The sequence below is a fragment of the Phyllobates terribilis genome, unplaced genomic scaffold, assembly GCF_046119375.1.
Source record: "Phyllobates terribilis strain yellow unplaced genomic scaffold, ASM4611937v1 Scaffold_9__5_contigs__length_417890890, whole genome shotgun sequence".
In the NCBI taxonomy this organism is placed as follows: domain Eukaryota; kingdom Metazoa; phylum Chordata; class Amphibia; order Anura; family Dendrobatidae; genus Phyllobates; species Phyllobates terribilis.
Window position 1 is genome coordinate 119,237,977 of NW_027362769.1, and position 15,461 is coordinate 119,253,437.

General features: G+C 41.3%; 1 protein-coding gene across 3 annotated transcripts in view; it reads left to right on the forward strand.

Annotated features, from left to right (window-relative positions):
- Positions 1-15,461, forward strand: part of STK39 (serine/threonine kinase 39) — a 438,417-nt gene that overhangs the window by 216,170 nt on the left and 206,786 nt on the right. For all 3 annotated transcript variants that reach the window (XM_073647007.1, XM_073647008.1, XM_073647009.1), the window contains exons 13-14: positions 801-860; positions 2,540-2,607. In XM_073647007.1, the coding sequence (XP_073503108.1) occupies positions 801-860; positions 2,540-2,607 (128 nt within the window). The remainder of the gene's footprint in view (positions 1-800; positions 861-2,539; positions 2,608-15,461) is intronic.

Here is a 15,461-nt window from a genome sequence, read left to right on the forward strand (position 1 = left end):
TCTCTTTCTGTTCTCTATTCTTAGTGTGGCACACACAGACACACAATGCAAAGATTGAGTCAACTTCTCCCCTTTTTATCTGGTTTCAGGTGTGATTTTCATATTTCCCACACCTGGTACTTGCCACAGGTGAGTGTGAATGCTCATCACATGCTTGAAACAAGGTTGTTACCCACCATTTTGGAAAAGTGCCAGCAATTTTGTCTGGACCATTTTTGTGGTTTTGTGTGAAATTATGTCCAATTTGCCTTTTTTCTCAGTTTTTTTTGTGTTGTTCCAATACTCACAAAGGAAATAAACATGTGTATAACAAAACATGTGTAATTACAATAATTTTCTTGGGAAAATACTTCATTTTCTGGAACAATTTCAAGGGTGCCAACACTTACGGCCATGACTGTAAGTGTGAAAGTATTGAGTGTGGTCAATGCAGAAAATTTTCAGAGCACTGTGACACAACTCTGGTCCTTTCCTGGGTACTATCTGTAGAAAGTAGGCAAGAGTGCTTTAAGGAGTAGTATTAGTTTGTCCAATGTTCCCAACTGCAGGGACTTGTTGCACTCTTTCATTATTGCACACACATAATGATACAGAATGTGTCCTGTTCAGAAATATAGCTGTCATGTCAGAGATCCTCTTAAGTCTGCAGAGAATTGCTCCAGACCTGTAATGAATATTTTTTTGCATTGCAGCTAGAATAGAAATAATGGAAATTATTATTTTTTCTGCTGCCTGTCAAACAGCATAACCCAATATATTTATTACACCAACCTAAATATTCTTTTGTTCTTCGCTTTTAGATGTCTACAGACAGCAATACACAAACAAGATTGCAAAATCTGAATCTACAGGATACTCAGGTAATCGCCAACCAGCCGCGCGGCATGACTTCATGATCTTTTAATGGCTGAAAATGCAACTGTGAGTGAATGAATAGAAGTGTAATGATAGAGTATGGAAATGGTAATAAATACATGCTCAAAGCATCTGAGTATATGGAAGCAGAGAGCCATTCTTCTCTTTTTTTCTTTTAATAATAAGATCTGCCCTGAGATCATGCTCTCTGTCCAAGTGTGCAGTCTATCACGGTCCACTCCAAAAGGAGAAGAGATCCACATAAACCTTTCCCTGTCCCATCAGACCAGAAGGCCACAGCGAGAGACCAGAATTGGTGGTCTACCCTTGCTGATAATTTGGGAGAGCCCATCTTGCTCCCGGTAGCCACCCTGTCTGTAACCTTAGTGGAACTTCGCACTCAGACTAGTTTGACTCTTCTCCCCGAATAGGAAAGAAAAGTTAAGCTGTCAGTGGGGTGGGTGCGTGGATGGGTATGGAATTTTATTATGAGCCCTGTAACTAACATCACTCCAGGATGTTAGTTACACAGTTGTGGATGTCCAACCTTCAGTGACCTTGATTGACAATGGTCCCAGACTAGTCCGGCAACCACAGGCAGGAAGACAGGATGTAATGCTGGTGGGTGTGGACCCACAGCGCCACGGGCCGGACTTACCCTGGAGGGGAGTGACTAGGTGTCTACCGAGTCTTCACTAGAGCCTCCGATGATGAGGATAGGCTGGGCTGCCGGTAGACACAAGATACCACAGCATGGCAGTCCCTGGGACTGCAACAGCTGACCAGAGGTATGAGTATGTGGTACAGGAGGGCGAAGACAAAGGCATGGTCAGATGGTTCGTGGTCAGGGCAGGCACCACAGGATCAGAATGTGCAGCTGAGGTCAAAAACAGGAGAAACAAAAGCACAAACAAGACACTAGCAGGCAAACTTAATAGGAACCAACATTTGGGCCAGGAGTGGTGGGAGGAGCTGCCCAATAAAGAACCTGCTGGCAAGGGATATGTCGAGGAACCTAATTTCTGCAGGACACAGCAGGGTTAAATTACTGTAGAGACCGGCCATGCCTCCCTAAAGCCAAATCAAAACACATTCAGGTGCAGCAGTGCTGAGAAGTGCTGCAAGAGATAAAACTCTGCGAGCCGGCCTGACGCGAAGAGAGCTCGCGTGGTGACCACAGATAGTAGGGTGGCGCTGAGGAGGCATGCAAGTTACCGCCGTGACACAGGGAGAATTAAACTTAGCCCTAAATGTTAAATGTACGTGTGTAAAAAGTAATACAAGCATTGTTAAAGAGGGTATTGGGAGTGCTCCAGTCCTAATACCTTCTAATGGTAAATCCTAATGACAGATTCCCTTTAATAATGCCGCTTAAGAGTTGAATAATAAACTCAGTATAAATTATGATATATAATATGTCTCAAGCAGTTGATTGAATTGAGTCTTTTTTGAAAAATGTAAACTTTCACAAAAATAAAGAAAAAGTTAAAAGATGGGAAATAGAAAAAAAGACCAAAAGCAGGTAAAAAATGTGTAGGTGTCGCGGTAATTGTTCCATCTGTCGTCATTTTTTGAGAGGTAAGGGTGCGGCAATATTGGACATGCTCCGTCATATGACATAGTCTTTGCTCTGTAACCTTATCACCATATTTCTCTGACATCACCGACATGTTCTGTCCTTTAGGCACAATCCAATGAAAGCCATCCAGACAACAGATCTTCATCTGCTGTTAACCTTGTTCTTAGACTAAGGTAAGAAATACTTTTCCTCCAGATGCTTGTTCACGTAAGTTGCTCCAAGGAATGAATCTGTCTACTTTTCATGGGAAAATGTGGGATGGGAATGGTTATAGAAATGGAGGCGAGAAGCGACCTGACTCTTCGGTGATAGCTTTAACAGATTGTTTACTATGGAGGAAACTTTGGAGCTGGCCTATGTAGTAACAAGTAATGATGCTGGCGGTAATTATGCTTGGATATCATTATTGGGGTAGGAAAAAAATAATAATCATGGGCCATGGTGGAGATTCTGTGATGGCCATAAGGGGGCATACAAGTTTTCTTCTCATAGGGAGGCATGAAGTCTTAGTGTAAGTCCAGTATCAGTAAAGTTCAATTTTTCAACATCTCATAGACTCATAGTCAGTGAGTGTATCAAGAGACAGATGACTACCTGCCATTAACCTATAAGTCTATATATTGCATCATCTCCGGTCTTCATACCTACAGATGTGTCCTTTCTTCCTTTTGCTCTTCGTTGTACATATCCTGAGATGCCACGCTTGTAAAAAACAAAACAAAAAACAAAACATGATTTCATAATACTCTGTCACGAGTTGGTTATGCTAGAGGTAAGGGGGCCATCTTCCATCTCCGAAGCAGCAGGCAGCTTCTGTCACAGACACTTTATTGCTCTGTAACGGGCCCATGTACTGTTCTTGCACAGGGGCCCTCTTCTCTCTGTGTCTGTCCTTGTTATATGCGTCTGTGGGGGTCACGCAGACGTTATTCTGTTTGTAGCCTGTCGATGGTTTCAGTGACCTGTCACAATATTGGATTGGTATCAAGAAGAGTTGGAGTTTTTAACGAAATTCAAGCAAAAGTAAGGCAATCCCCGCATGTTTTGTGGATGTCTAACAGCCGCGAAACATGCGGCCGAGGGGACTCGAACAAGTCACTCGAGCACACGCGATACTCGGTGCATACCCGAGCACCCTCAGGAAACTCTCGGAACTTGTCCGCTCATCACTAATAATGAAATGTTTTGGTAGACTATAATATAACATTTGGAATAGTGAGTTGTAACATTTCGTCTTGATGGATGCTCTCTGTGCCTTTTTTGAGGACAAATCTGTTTACAGCCATCAGAGTCTCAGACTTGTTTAACTTGATATTCTGCTCATTTATAGTAGTGTCAGTCGAGCCCTCTGAATCAGTCTTTGATGGATATGGAGCTGTCCTTTCTCAGACAAGTTTGTTTATAACACATGACAAATTATAAAGAGGCTGAAGAGTTGTCGTCGCGTTTCATCGGCTGATTTTTTAATGAGAGTTTGCTCCAATATCAGTGGTTGCCCTCTGTAGACAGTTGACCCTTCATGACCCCATTTCTATCTATTGGTATTTGCACCTTCATAATATATTACATTAAACTCTTAGCTCTGTATCTAATAAGTTCTGATGGCTCGCCTTTCTTATCCCTCCCTTATCTCAGTTTAGGAGATAGCAAGAAGATGGGGGTTATATAGAGGAACCTAATTTGGACAAAAGGAGAAAGCAGCTATAGTCTCAGGGAGGGCAGCGAAACAGGCTACTGATAAGAAGGAAAACATATTCAACTTAGCTCCGTCCTGGAAAGAAACAGAACAGTTTTGTTAGATGGGTGTCCTGCTTGGCTAATATCCCTATTTTGGTTGCAAATAAGTATCTTCATGGTTAATGCCCACTCTCTTGTTACAAGGCTCATTGAAGGGTTGGACTCTAACTAACTTCTTGGGTAAGTATCTCTTTTGGTGGCACCAGCAAGGTAGCATTCAGATATTATTACTAATAAAACCATTGTAGGGATTTTTTCCTATTGTTTATTTGCTTCATAAATGCAGTCTTCAATATAACATTTTAAATAGTCTTCATTAAAAGTTTTCTACCATTTTGCTACTTGCTTTGCAAAAATGTTACAAATCCATCGAAGCTCCTAATAGGTTCTGATGGCTCGCTTTTCTCTTCCCTCTCCTTTATCTCAGTGTGAGAGATAGCAGAATGGAGCAGTTATACATATCAATCCAATTTAGACAAAAGCAAAAGTAGGTTTAGTCTCAGGTAGGGCAGTGAAAACAAGCTATAGATAAGAATAAGAAGGAAAACGCATGAAGACAAAATAAGTGTCAGACAGAAGTTGTGCTGATGTATAAGCTAGTGAAAACATCAGCACTGGATACACACAGACCTCACATCCAACCTATATTACTGGAAGAGACACTCTCAGAAGAAAACAATCTGAAACTAGGATCAGACTGCAAACTGCATATTAAGTGGTCTGAAAATGAATGAAAGAATAATTTTATGAACTAAAAGTAACCACTTTTATATGTAAAAAGTTTTTTTTTAATGTCACAATACCAGTGGATTAAAGGAGTTGTCTTATATTGTTGAATAGTAGACTCGTTGATTAACTGATAGTTCGGATCAGCAGCAGATAGTTCGGATCAAACAGCTTTACCTCTGCAGCATCAGAGGAGTGCAGGGGCACAGTAATCTGGTCAGCATCAGAGCAGCGTTTGCAAACTCCATTGAAAAGAGCTTGTAAGTAGAGATGAGCTAACCCGAACTTCAAAGTTCAGGGCTCGTACCGGACAGTTAGTGTCCGGCGCTGATCACTGAACACGGACTACTGCCGGAAGTCAGTTGTAATGTTCAGAGTTCCCAGAGAATTCCGAGAGGGGAGAGAAGAAAAGAGAGAGAATTAATTTTTCAGCTCAAAAGTTTGGGTCCCCATTGTTTTCAATGGAGTTTGGGTTCTAGTTCAAGTTCGGGTACAGTTCTGGTACCCAAACTAAACTTTGCAATAACTTCCATGGGTCTGCTCATCCCTACTTGTAAGCACTGCGCTCCTTGCCTAGGAGACCAGCCAATGCTGATAGACTGCAGTGGTGGCCGAAAACCTAGAAAATGAGCTGTAAACAATAAATTAAGAATCCGTCCACTTTTAATAATCTTTATAATAATAATCTTTTTATTTATATAGCGCCAACATATTCCGCAGCGCTTTACAATTCAGACAATTTACTGACTTTATCAGCACTGTCCCTATTGGGGCTCACAATCTACATTCCCTATCAGTATGTCTTTGGAGTGTGGGAGGAAACCGGAGAACCCGGAGGAAACCCACACAAACACAGGGAGAACATACACACTCCTTGCAGATGTTGTCCTTGGTGGGATTTGAACCCAGGACCCCAGCACTTTTGAGAACGGAGAGGATTTTTAATACCAAGTAAATGGCAAAGTTTCTTGAATTTAAGATTATGAGACATCTCCTTTAGGCCTCATTCACACGTCCATGTCTCCAGTATGTGTGGTGCCAGTTTTCACACGTACTGGAGACACTTACACACATAGACCCATTCGGTCTGCGCACATGTCAGTGTGTTTACACGGACCATGTGTCTGTGACCAAAAAACATGTCCGTTTTTTGCACGGGCCACAAAACGTCCTGCACACTGACGACACATGGATCACGTCACCTTTATGCATTATACTCACCTGACCGAAGTTGAAATAATCCAATGTCCCACGCCGTAATACATATCACCGTCATTTCTGCATCAGCATGCAAGGCTTGAGGTGACCACACATGCTGAGGAGCAGGATAAGATGACTTGCTGCAGCAAGCGGGCCCTTGACCTGCGCTGAGCTCACCGAGTGACAGGACACCACACACGCTGATGAAGAAATGTCGGTTAGATGGATTATGACATGGCACACTGGATTATTTAATCTTTGGACAGGCGAGTATAATGAGTTTTTTAATTTCATTCTTATTTTTACACTTGTTAGAGAGCAGAATACTACTCTCAACATTGTCCCCTGCTCACGCTGATCGCACCGCAAGCAGGGGACAATGATGACAGATGCTTCCAGCACCCGGTGCTTGGGAACAGTGCGAATTGTACCTCTGATTCCCAGGTGCTGGTACGTGTGATCCTGATGCGGCACACGGGCGGCACACGTATGCCGTACAGGTACACACAGCACGGATGTCTCCGGTACTGGTTCTTCTAGTACCAGAAATATCAGGACGTGTGAAAGAGGCCTTAAGGTAGCTCAAAATTCTTCCTTAGATTATCAAGGTGTGTTGAAGTGAATGTATTACAAGCAGGGGTTCCGGTATTATTTTTTACTATGGGGTCTTCTCCCCTCTGAATACCTTCAGTTTTTGGAAAAGAGGCTTTGTATACAAGTTCCTCTGAGGTTAGCGCACAGATAATAGCATTTCATCTCCATTTAATCTATTTTATGTTTCTAATGAGCAAAGCTCTCCCACTGACATTACGACAGGAGATTACATTTCGGCATTTTATAAAAATCTAAATATCCTTGCCATGTGTCACAAAAGCAACAACGTGAAGCCATTGTCATTCCTGAGCACATTGGAAGCTACTTGTCACTATTGGTTCTTGTCCTATAAGCCAGGGTAATAGGAAGATACATATGGTATTTTTTTTTTTACCCTTATTGAATATCTCAGTGTGACGAGGATTAATACTCTCTGATGACTTATTGTCAAGATTAATTGCTGTCATACATGAAAGTGGCTGTAGGCTTGCTGAATACTTCATTATGTGTTTTTTCTTCTTTGTGGGATCACAGTAAGAGATTTTTAATGAGTTTCTTTCACACTCCAGCAGTCCGACTCTGGCAGGAATAAAGTATGGCTGTTTTACAAGATTCATGTTTAGAACATTTTTCACCAGGAGATTTGATCAGCGATGGTGGAAGAAATGACATACGCCTTTTAAAAGAACATTGTGACTGTCTAATAGGAGCTGAGTTTTAGAGCGATGTCCTCATCAAGGCAACCACAAAGGCGGACTGCGGGGACATATTGGGATGGTTATGAAGTGTGGAGGGCACTTCATCTCAGTTCACTGACTGTAGTCAGTAGACTCCTGTGCATAGTGTCAGCAGTGACTTTTCTATGATCTTGAGAAGTGCAGCCTCCGGCTTATGTGCTCTGGTTGCAGAATACACTATTTATGAGAACCCTTAAAGGAAGTTACCCCCCAAAATGCTAATTAAACTACTTGGGAAATTTATATAGGGGACTTGGCCTAAATAAAAAAATCATACTAGCATTGTACATTTCATTGTTATAGTTGCAGATAAATTGACTTTTATTTCATATGCAAATGAGAGCACTTTGGTGCACCCTTGAAGTGACCGAGAGCTCAGTGCACCTTTACGCCCTCCAGTTTGCGCATTGAGCACTGTCCCTTGTTTCACAGTTCTCGCTTTGCAAGAGCAAGCGCTGCTTAAACCCAAGTATGTGTTCCTGCGCGTGCGCACTGACACAGGTGGGGCCCAGCGGAGTGCTCAGTGTCAGGGCGGGTGCGCTGTGATCCCTGGGTCCTCCTGCCTGCGGCCACCACTCGCTCTACAGAAGTGTAGCAAGTGAGCGGATTCAGAGAGGGTGTTGTCAAAGTGTGAAGTGCAGCTCCTGACTTCAACGAATAGCTGATAGCTAACAGTGAACAGAAAAATTACATATATGTTTATAAGTAGGGATGAGCGGACCCGTGGAAGTTCGGGTTCTTGTACCCGACCTGAACTTTAGTCCAAAGTTTGGTTCGGGTACCAGAAATGTACCCGAACATGAACCAGAACTCGAACAACGGAGACCCGAACTTTGGATCTGCAAAAAATCTCTCTGTCTTCCCCCGGAACTCTGAAAATTGCAACAGATTTCCGGAAGAAGTCCTCGTTCGGTGTTTAGCACCGGGCACTAACTGTCCGCTACGAACCCCGAACTTTTACATTCAGGTTCTCTTATCTCTATTTATAAGCATATATGCAGTGCCTGTAAAAAGGATTCCTACCCCGTGAACATTTTTTCACATTAGACCACAAATTTAAATGTATTTGTTTTGGGATTTTATGTGACATACCACCACAAAGGAGCAAGCATTTGTGAAGTGTAAAGGAAATGATACAGGATTTTCTAATTATTTTAAAAATATAAATCTGAAAATTGTGGCGCACATTTGTATTCAGCCCCCCCTGTATTCCGATACCCCTAAATAAAATCCTGAGTAACCAATTGCCTGCAGAAATCTCATAACTGGCAAATTGAGTCCACCTGTGTGTAATTTATTCTCAGTATAACTACAGCAGTTCAGTGAAGCTTTTGTGTGAGAACATTAGGGCTCAAACAGCATCATGAAAACCAAGGAACACAACAGACAGGTCAGGGATAAAGTTGTGGAGAAGAGTAAAGCACAGTTAGGTTTTAAAAAAGTAGCCCAAGCTAAGAACATCTCACAGAGCACTGTTAATCAATCAACTAAAAATGGAAGGAGTATGGCACAACTGCAGACCTAGATAAGATAAGGCACAGTGCTCAATATGAAAATCAAAAGGCGTACTGGTGCACTGAGCTTTTGGTCCCGTCAAAGATGCACCCAAGCGCTCTTATTTGCATATGAAATAAAAGTTAATTTATCTGCAATTGCAACACTAAAATGTACAGTGCTAGCAATATTTTTTATAGGGGCTAAGTCCTCCATATAAATGTTTAAGTAGTTTAATTTGCATGTTGAGAGTGACAGGGAGTAAAGGTGTTTTACAGATCTAACATACCAATGCCAATCCCATAGGATCGGTCTTTTATATTTGCTTCAATGAGTCTGACACCCGGTACCCTCATGATCAGCTGATACAAGGTCTTTTACTACTGCCTGATGTACATATAAAGCTGGAAACCATAATGCCGTACACTATATAATAACTGTTCCCGGGTAATGCAGCTCAGATCACATTTACTTCAATGGTAGCTGAGCTGCAGTACCTAAGAAAGGCCACTATACAGTGTGTGGAGCTGTGATGTTCTGATGGCTGCCGGATCTGTTAACAGTTGATCGGTCGCAGTGCCAATATCTCATCCCTGGACAACTGCTTAAAGGGAATCTGTCAGCAGGTTTTTGCTACCTCATGTGAGAGCAGCGTAATGTAGGCAAAGAGACCCTGAATCCAACGATGCATCACATAGTTTCCTGGGTGCAGCCGTTCTGACACAATCACAGTTTTTAGATTTAGCAATACAGCAGAGCTGAGAAAGCTAACCCCGCCCACACCAGGCTGTGTATATACAATGTCCATAGACAGTGAGCTGGTGGATCGGGCCAGGGCTCAGAGAACCAGCTAGCCACAGCAATGTTAATCACAAGTTGATTAAACATTCAGTCTAAGTAAACATCACACAGACAGACAAGTGACAAATCGTTGAGTTCAGTGTTTTAACCCCTACCTCATGCTGTCCGCAGATTACATAGCTTTCCAACTTTCCTTTGACTCTATTTTGTCTCATATTGTAATCAAGACTAAGAAATACATCAAGATTATTTTGTATATGTGTCTCAGGATCTCAGCTATTTTTCTTTTTGCTAATAATCCTGTGTCTGGCTGTAAGGCATGTGGCTGCAGAAGGAGCCTCCCCCTTGATGTGGAAACCTGTATGGAAAGTTTTAGGAGAACCTCAAGAGGTTTCACACGTTTGCCAGTTTTGATCAAATCAGGGGGCCGATCGATCGGAGACAAGAGAACACAACCAATTCTGTCTGTGTCGCAGACTTGTCTCCATTCAGATGCCCAGTCACACGTTTTTATTACTAACCATGCAAATTGCCTCTTCAGAGAGAAAAAGGACTTGAACTCTATAGTGCCACCTATTGGAAGCAGCAATCCTACAAGCCACAATCAACCCTTTAACGAGTCGTGCAATATGACAAATAATATAATATCCAAATGAGAATCGACTCGTTAAAGAGTTGATTGTGACTTGTAGGATTGCTGCTTCCAATAGGTGGCACTATAGAGTAAAAGTCCTCTTTTTTCTCTGAAGAGGCAATTTGCATATTAAATTTCCCAGAGGAGCATTGCACGGTGAATAAGCCTCCTTACTTTGGCATCCCAGAGCCGGTGTGTCACTCTCCACAAGGAATAATGTTACCCCTTAGACCTTATTACTAACCACAAAGATAAGGAAAGTGGGAATGGCTTACAAGATATTACCTAAAAAGGAAGATATTTAAGATGGGAATAACAAAGTCGTAAATTATGTATAAATTCCTTAGAAACTGGCTATATCTAGTTTACTATACTTTCAGAAACAAAGTAAAGCTTTAATACAGAGACAGCTCTATATTAGATACGCCTTAGGTTATTTGCTTTTACGAATAACACTTATAAAGCTAATATTAAAATGCAAAATGATAAAAGCTATATGTGTATATTTAATTGTCTAAAATAATAATCAAAGCAAAGTATAAATATTTACCATAACACCCTCATGATCTGTTTGTAATGGGAAGGAAAGTATGTTAATCTCCACCCATTATCTAAGCCCCACCCCTTTGGCTGTCTCTAAAATGAAATTGGAAGAGATTGGAATGTAATAAATCTGTTTATTCTTTGCGGGAAATAGTCTACCAGATTCTGCAGATGTTTTCTCTTATTTACTTTTATCATTCATATTGAGGCTTCTCGTTCCTTTACATATTTATAAGATGTCTCTGTGCTACAAAGTTTTTAATGGACACATGACGTATTTAAAAAAGGGAGAGTATTGGCGTGTTTCATGTAAATTTACATGAGAACATAGATTATTAAACGAAGCAGCGCAATAACTTCACTGCTTTATATAGTTCAATTGTTGGGCTCCAAAATAACTACAGAAGGTTTCACAGTCTAATCCAGTTGGAGTAATATAAAAAATAACCTTTTATTAAATTATTTAAAATCTGTCCAGTATTCAAAATTAATAACCAATATCCTAAACATAGGACTTTAGTGTAAGATATTTGATTTATGCCATTAACTCTCTGCTGTGATATAGTACACTCACAGAGGGCCGATAGTTAATCAAAATAAATGTTCAGTAAGGTATCAATTTTAATCGATCCCTATATGTCATTTGCGCCTCTGGCTATTCATAAGATTGTCACCTCATTTTTCCATCATGGTGGATCTAAAGTCTATTGGTGGTGACAAGATGGTTAATGGTTATCATATCTTGCGCTGACACCCTCAGTATGGCTTTGCTCCACTACCGTCTTACACAGGTGTGATAATTATGTCTCCTCATCTAGGAATGTCTCACCCTATATAGCCTGGCTATTATATTCATTTAGTCCTATATTCTATCTGTTTAGATGTTCTAGCCCAAGACTGCCGACTTGTGAATCTGCACTGCTTGCTGTAAGGATTCTCTGATGCCGACACCGGGAGCAGGCGGCTATGTGATCACACGTATGCGATTTACATACTTCCGGCCACATTCCGACTAGACTGTGCCTGACCTCGCTCAATACACTTGTAGTGAGTGAGGCCGCGTCCATCTAGTTGGTATGTGACCGCATGTATGCAGATGACATATTTGTGGTTACACTCCCGCCACCGGCTTCGGAGAATCCTCACAGCGTAAAGTGCAGATTCACAAGTCTGCAGTCACATTGAGTGATTGCAACTTGTAGCCTAAGGGGGCAGACAGATGACCGTATTTCTAGTGCGAGGATCACATCGCAATCCTCGGACTGGCCCGGCACTTCTCATGTCCTGAGCCTGACAGATGCATAGATATACATCATGATGTCACACTCAGGTCAGGAGAGGTGCCGGGCCAGTCCATGCATTGTGATATGATCCTCACATGAGAAATACGGCTGTCTGTCTGCCCCCTTAGGCTGGACAACTCCTTTAAGTAGATTCTACAGGTCCAGCTTCCAACATATTTGCCTTATATTTCACCTGAAACAGCCAGTGCTGGGAAATGTATTACATAAAGGTTAAAATAAGGAATGGTCCATCCAGGAGGATGTCTTCAGTCCATCAGAGCAAGGGACACTGTTTGCTTGTATGTCTCTTCTTTGGCTTTTATAGGGGCTTAAAGTTGATGTGAATCGATTTGCAGAGCGTGCTCCATCGGCCACATCCGTAATCTGTAGCCTCTGAACAAGAGTACTGAGAACCACTTGTTATACTGCGGCATCTGCGGCTCTTCTTCACTTAGGGCAAAGTCATCGTTGCGGCGTGACATCTTGCCATGCCAGCTAATGATAAGAAAAGCCATGGATGCTGTCACATAAAAGACAGTTCTCAGGACTTCCATCCAGCGGCCTCAGATTACTGATGGACCGGTTCCTGCATAGTGATTGGAACCAGCTCTAGAGGGGATCCATAAATCTGCGTATGGACAGTACAGGGGTTGTCTCTGCTGCCAATTATCTTGAATCTCACATTTCTAAATTAATTTTAGGTGAGTGTATATAATACATGCATGAAATGCTGATATATCTGTGCATCATTTCTCAGAGTCTGATGCATATCTGATCACATTTCCGCTATTTCGCAGACTTTAAATTGCCAAAAAGATGAAATTTTTTTGCCGACCGTGTCTCAGTATCTAGCACTTCCCAGCAAGTCCGCGCTGGATGCTGAATGTATAAAGCAGACAATCATTCTTTTACTCTACACAAGAATATATTATGTATTCAGCGTCCTAACTCTGAGATTGGCTTACGTGTCTGGACCTGAAAATCTATTAGACAAATTAGGAAATGAGTGACAGACAAGGTGTAATGCGCAGCTGAGAACTGAAAGACCTTTTGCTTTATTGGAATTTTAATATGCTCCGCAGCTCGAAGTTCACCTTTATTAATCTGGAAACAAAAGTAAAGTTTTGTCCTTGCTCACATATGAGCTGACACCAAGATATGTAACAGAAATCCGTTTTGATACAGAGCTTTGCACTGCTGATTATTTTTTGTCATATGCTAGACCCGTTGTATAAATTATTTTTTTTTACATTTTTTTTAAGCATTGATTAGCATTTTGGAAAAATTCTAGTTGCTAGATCTGTCAAAGTCTTTGTAAACTTTTAGTAAACTGCATTCAGTGCGTCTAAATTTATTCTAGACGAATCCAAATGTATGAGGCATATATTAAACGTTTTTATGCTTTTCCATCACCTTCTGTTGTAAAAAATACAAAGTTTTTATAACATGTATATTTCATTTTTTGTTCTGCACCATAAAATTTATTGAGTTGCTCCATCCAGTACTTTAAAACTCACAAATAAGTAGTGTCAAAGTGTAAGTGCAAAAACTGGTGAATTTTGATCGGGTGATAGGTCCTTTATAACATAAAAAAGTAAAGTATTCACCTTACAGAACCTTGCTGCTTTTCTTCCAGCACTGCCATTGTTCCCTGCACTTTCTGCCCTGGCTGTACAGACATGTGACCTCAGCAGCCAATCACCGGCTGCAGTAGTAACCATCACACTACTGATGCTGCCAGTGATTGGCTGCAGTGGTCACATGTGTGTACAGCCAGGACAGCTGTACAGTGACCAGTGGAAGACTTGGACAATGATGGAAGAACAGAAGCAATAATGCTTTGTTTTGTTATTTTAAAATCTGCTACATGAGTAGAAACTCCCTTTGAATTAAATACAAAACTATATGCTATTTCCTATAAAATGTGCAGGACGCTTCCAACCCCAGCCTGCTTATACACTGATGTGAAAAAGTGTTTGCCCCCTTCCTGATTTCTTATTATTTTGCATGTTTGTCACACTTCTATAAATTTGTTTTGTGATCTGAAACATTTATTAGACAAAGATAACACAAGTAAACACAAAATGCAGTTTTTAAATGAAGGTCTTTATTATTAAGGGAAAAAGAAATCCAAACCGACAGGGCCCTGTGTGAAAAAGTGATTGCTCCCTAAACCTAATAACTGGTTGGGCCCTTAGCAGCAACAACTGCAATCAAGCGTTTGCGATAACTGGAAATGAGTCTTTTACAACGCTCTGGAAGAATTTTGGCCACTCATCTTTGCAAAATCGTTATAATTCAGCCACATTGGAGGGTTTCCGAGCATGAACCACCTTTTTAAGGTCATGCCTCAGCATCTCAATCTGATTAAGGTCAGGACTTTGACTAGTCCACTCCAAAGTCTTAATTTTGTTTTTCTTAAGCCATTCAGAGGTGGACTTGCTGTTGTGTTTTGGTTCATTGTCCTACACCATAACCCAAGAGCGTGTCATGAACAGATGGCCGGACATTCTCCTTCAGGATTTTTTGGTAGACAGCAGAATTCATGGTTTCATTTACCACAGCAAGTATTCCAAGTCCGGAAGCAGCAAAACAGCCCCAGACCATGGGCTACCACCACCATATTTTACTGTTGGTATGATGTTCCTTTTCTGAAATGCTGTATTACTTCCACACCATATGTAATGGGACATACACCTTCCAAAAAGTTAAACTTTTGTCTCTTCAGTCCACAGAGTATTCTCCTAAAAGTCTTGGCGATCATCAAGATGTTTTCTGGCAAAACTGAGATGAGCCTTTATGTTCTTTTTGCTCAGCAGTGGTTTTCATCTTGAAACACTGCCATGCATGTCATTTTTGCCCAGTCTCTTTCTTATGGTGGAGTCATGAACACTGACCTTAACTGAGGCAAGTGAGGCCTGCAGTTCTTTGGATGTTGTTGTTGGTTCCTTTGTGAGCTCTTGGATGAGTCATCGCTGCCCTCTTGAGGTAATTTTGGTCGACCAGCCACTCCTGGGGAGATTCACCACTGTTCCATGTTTTCACCATTTGTGGATAATGGCTCTCACTTGGGTTCGCTGGAGTTCCAAAGCTTTAGAAATGGCTTTATAACCTTTTCCAGACTGATAGATCTCAATTACTTTGTTTCTCATTTGTTTCTGAATTTCTTTGGATTGCAGCATGATGTCTAGCTTTTGAGGATCTTTTGGTCTACTTCACTTTGTCAGGCAGGTCCTATTTAAGTGATTTCTTGATTGAGAACAGGTGTGGCAGTAATC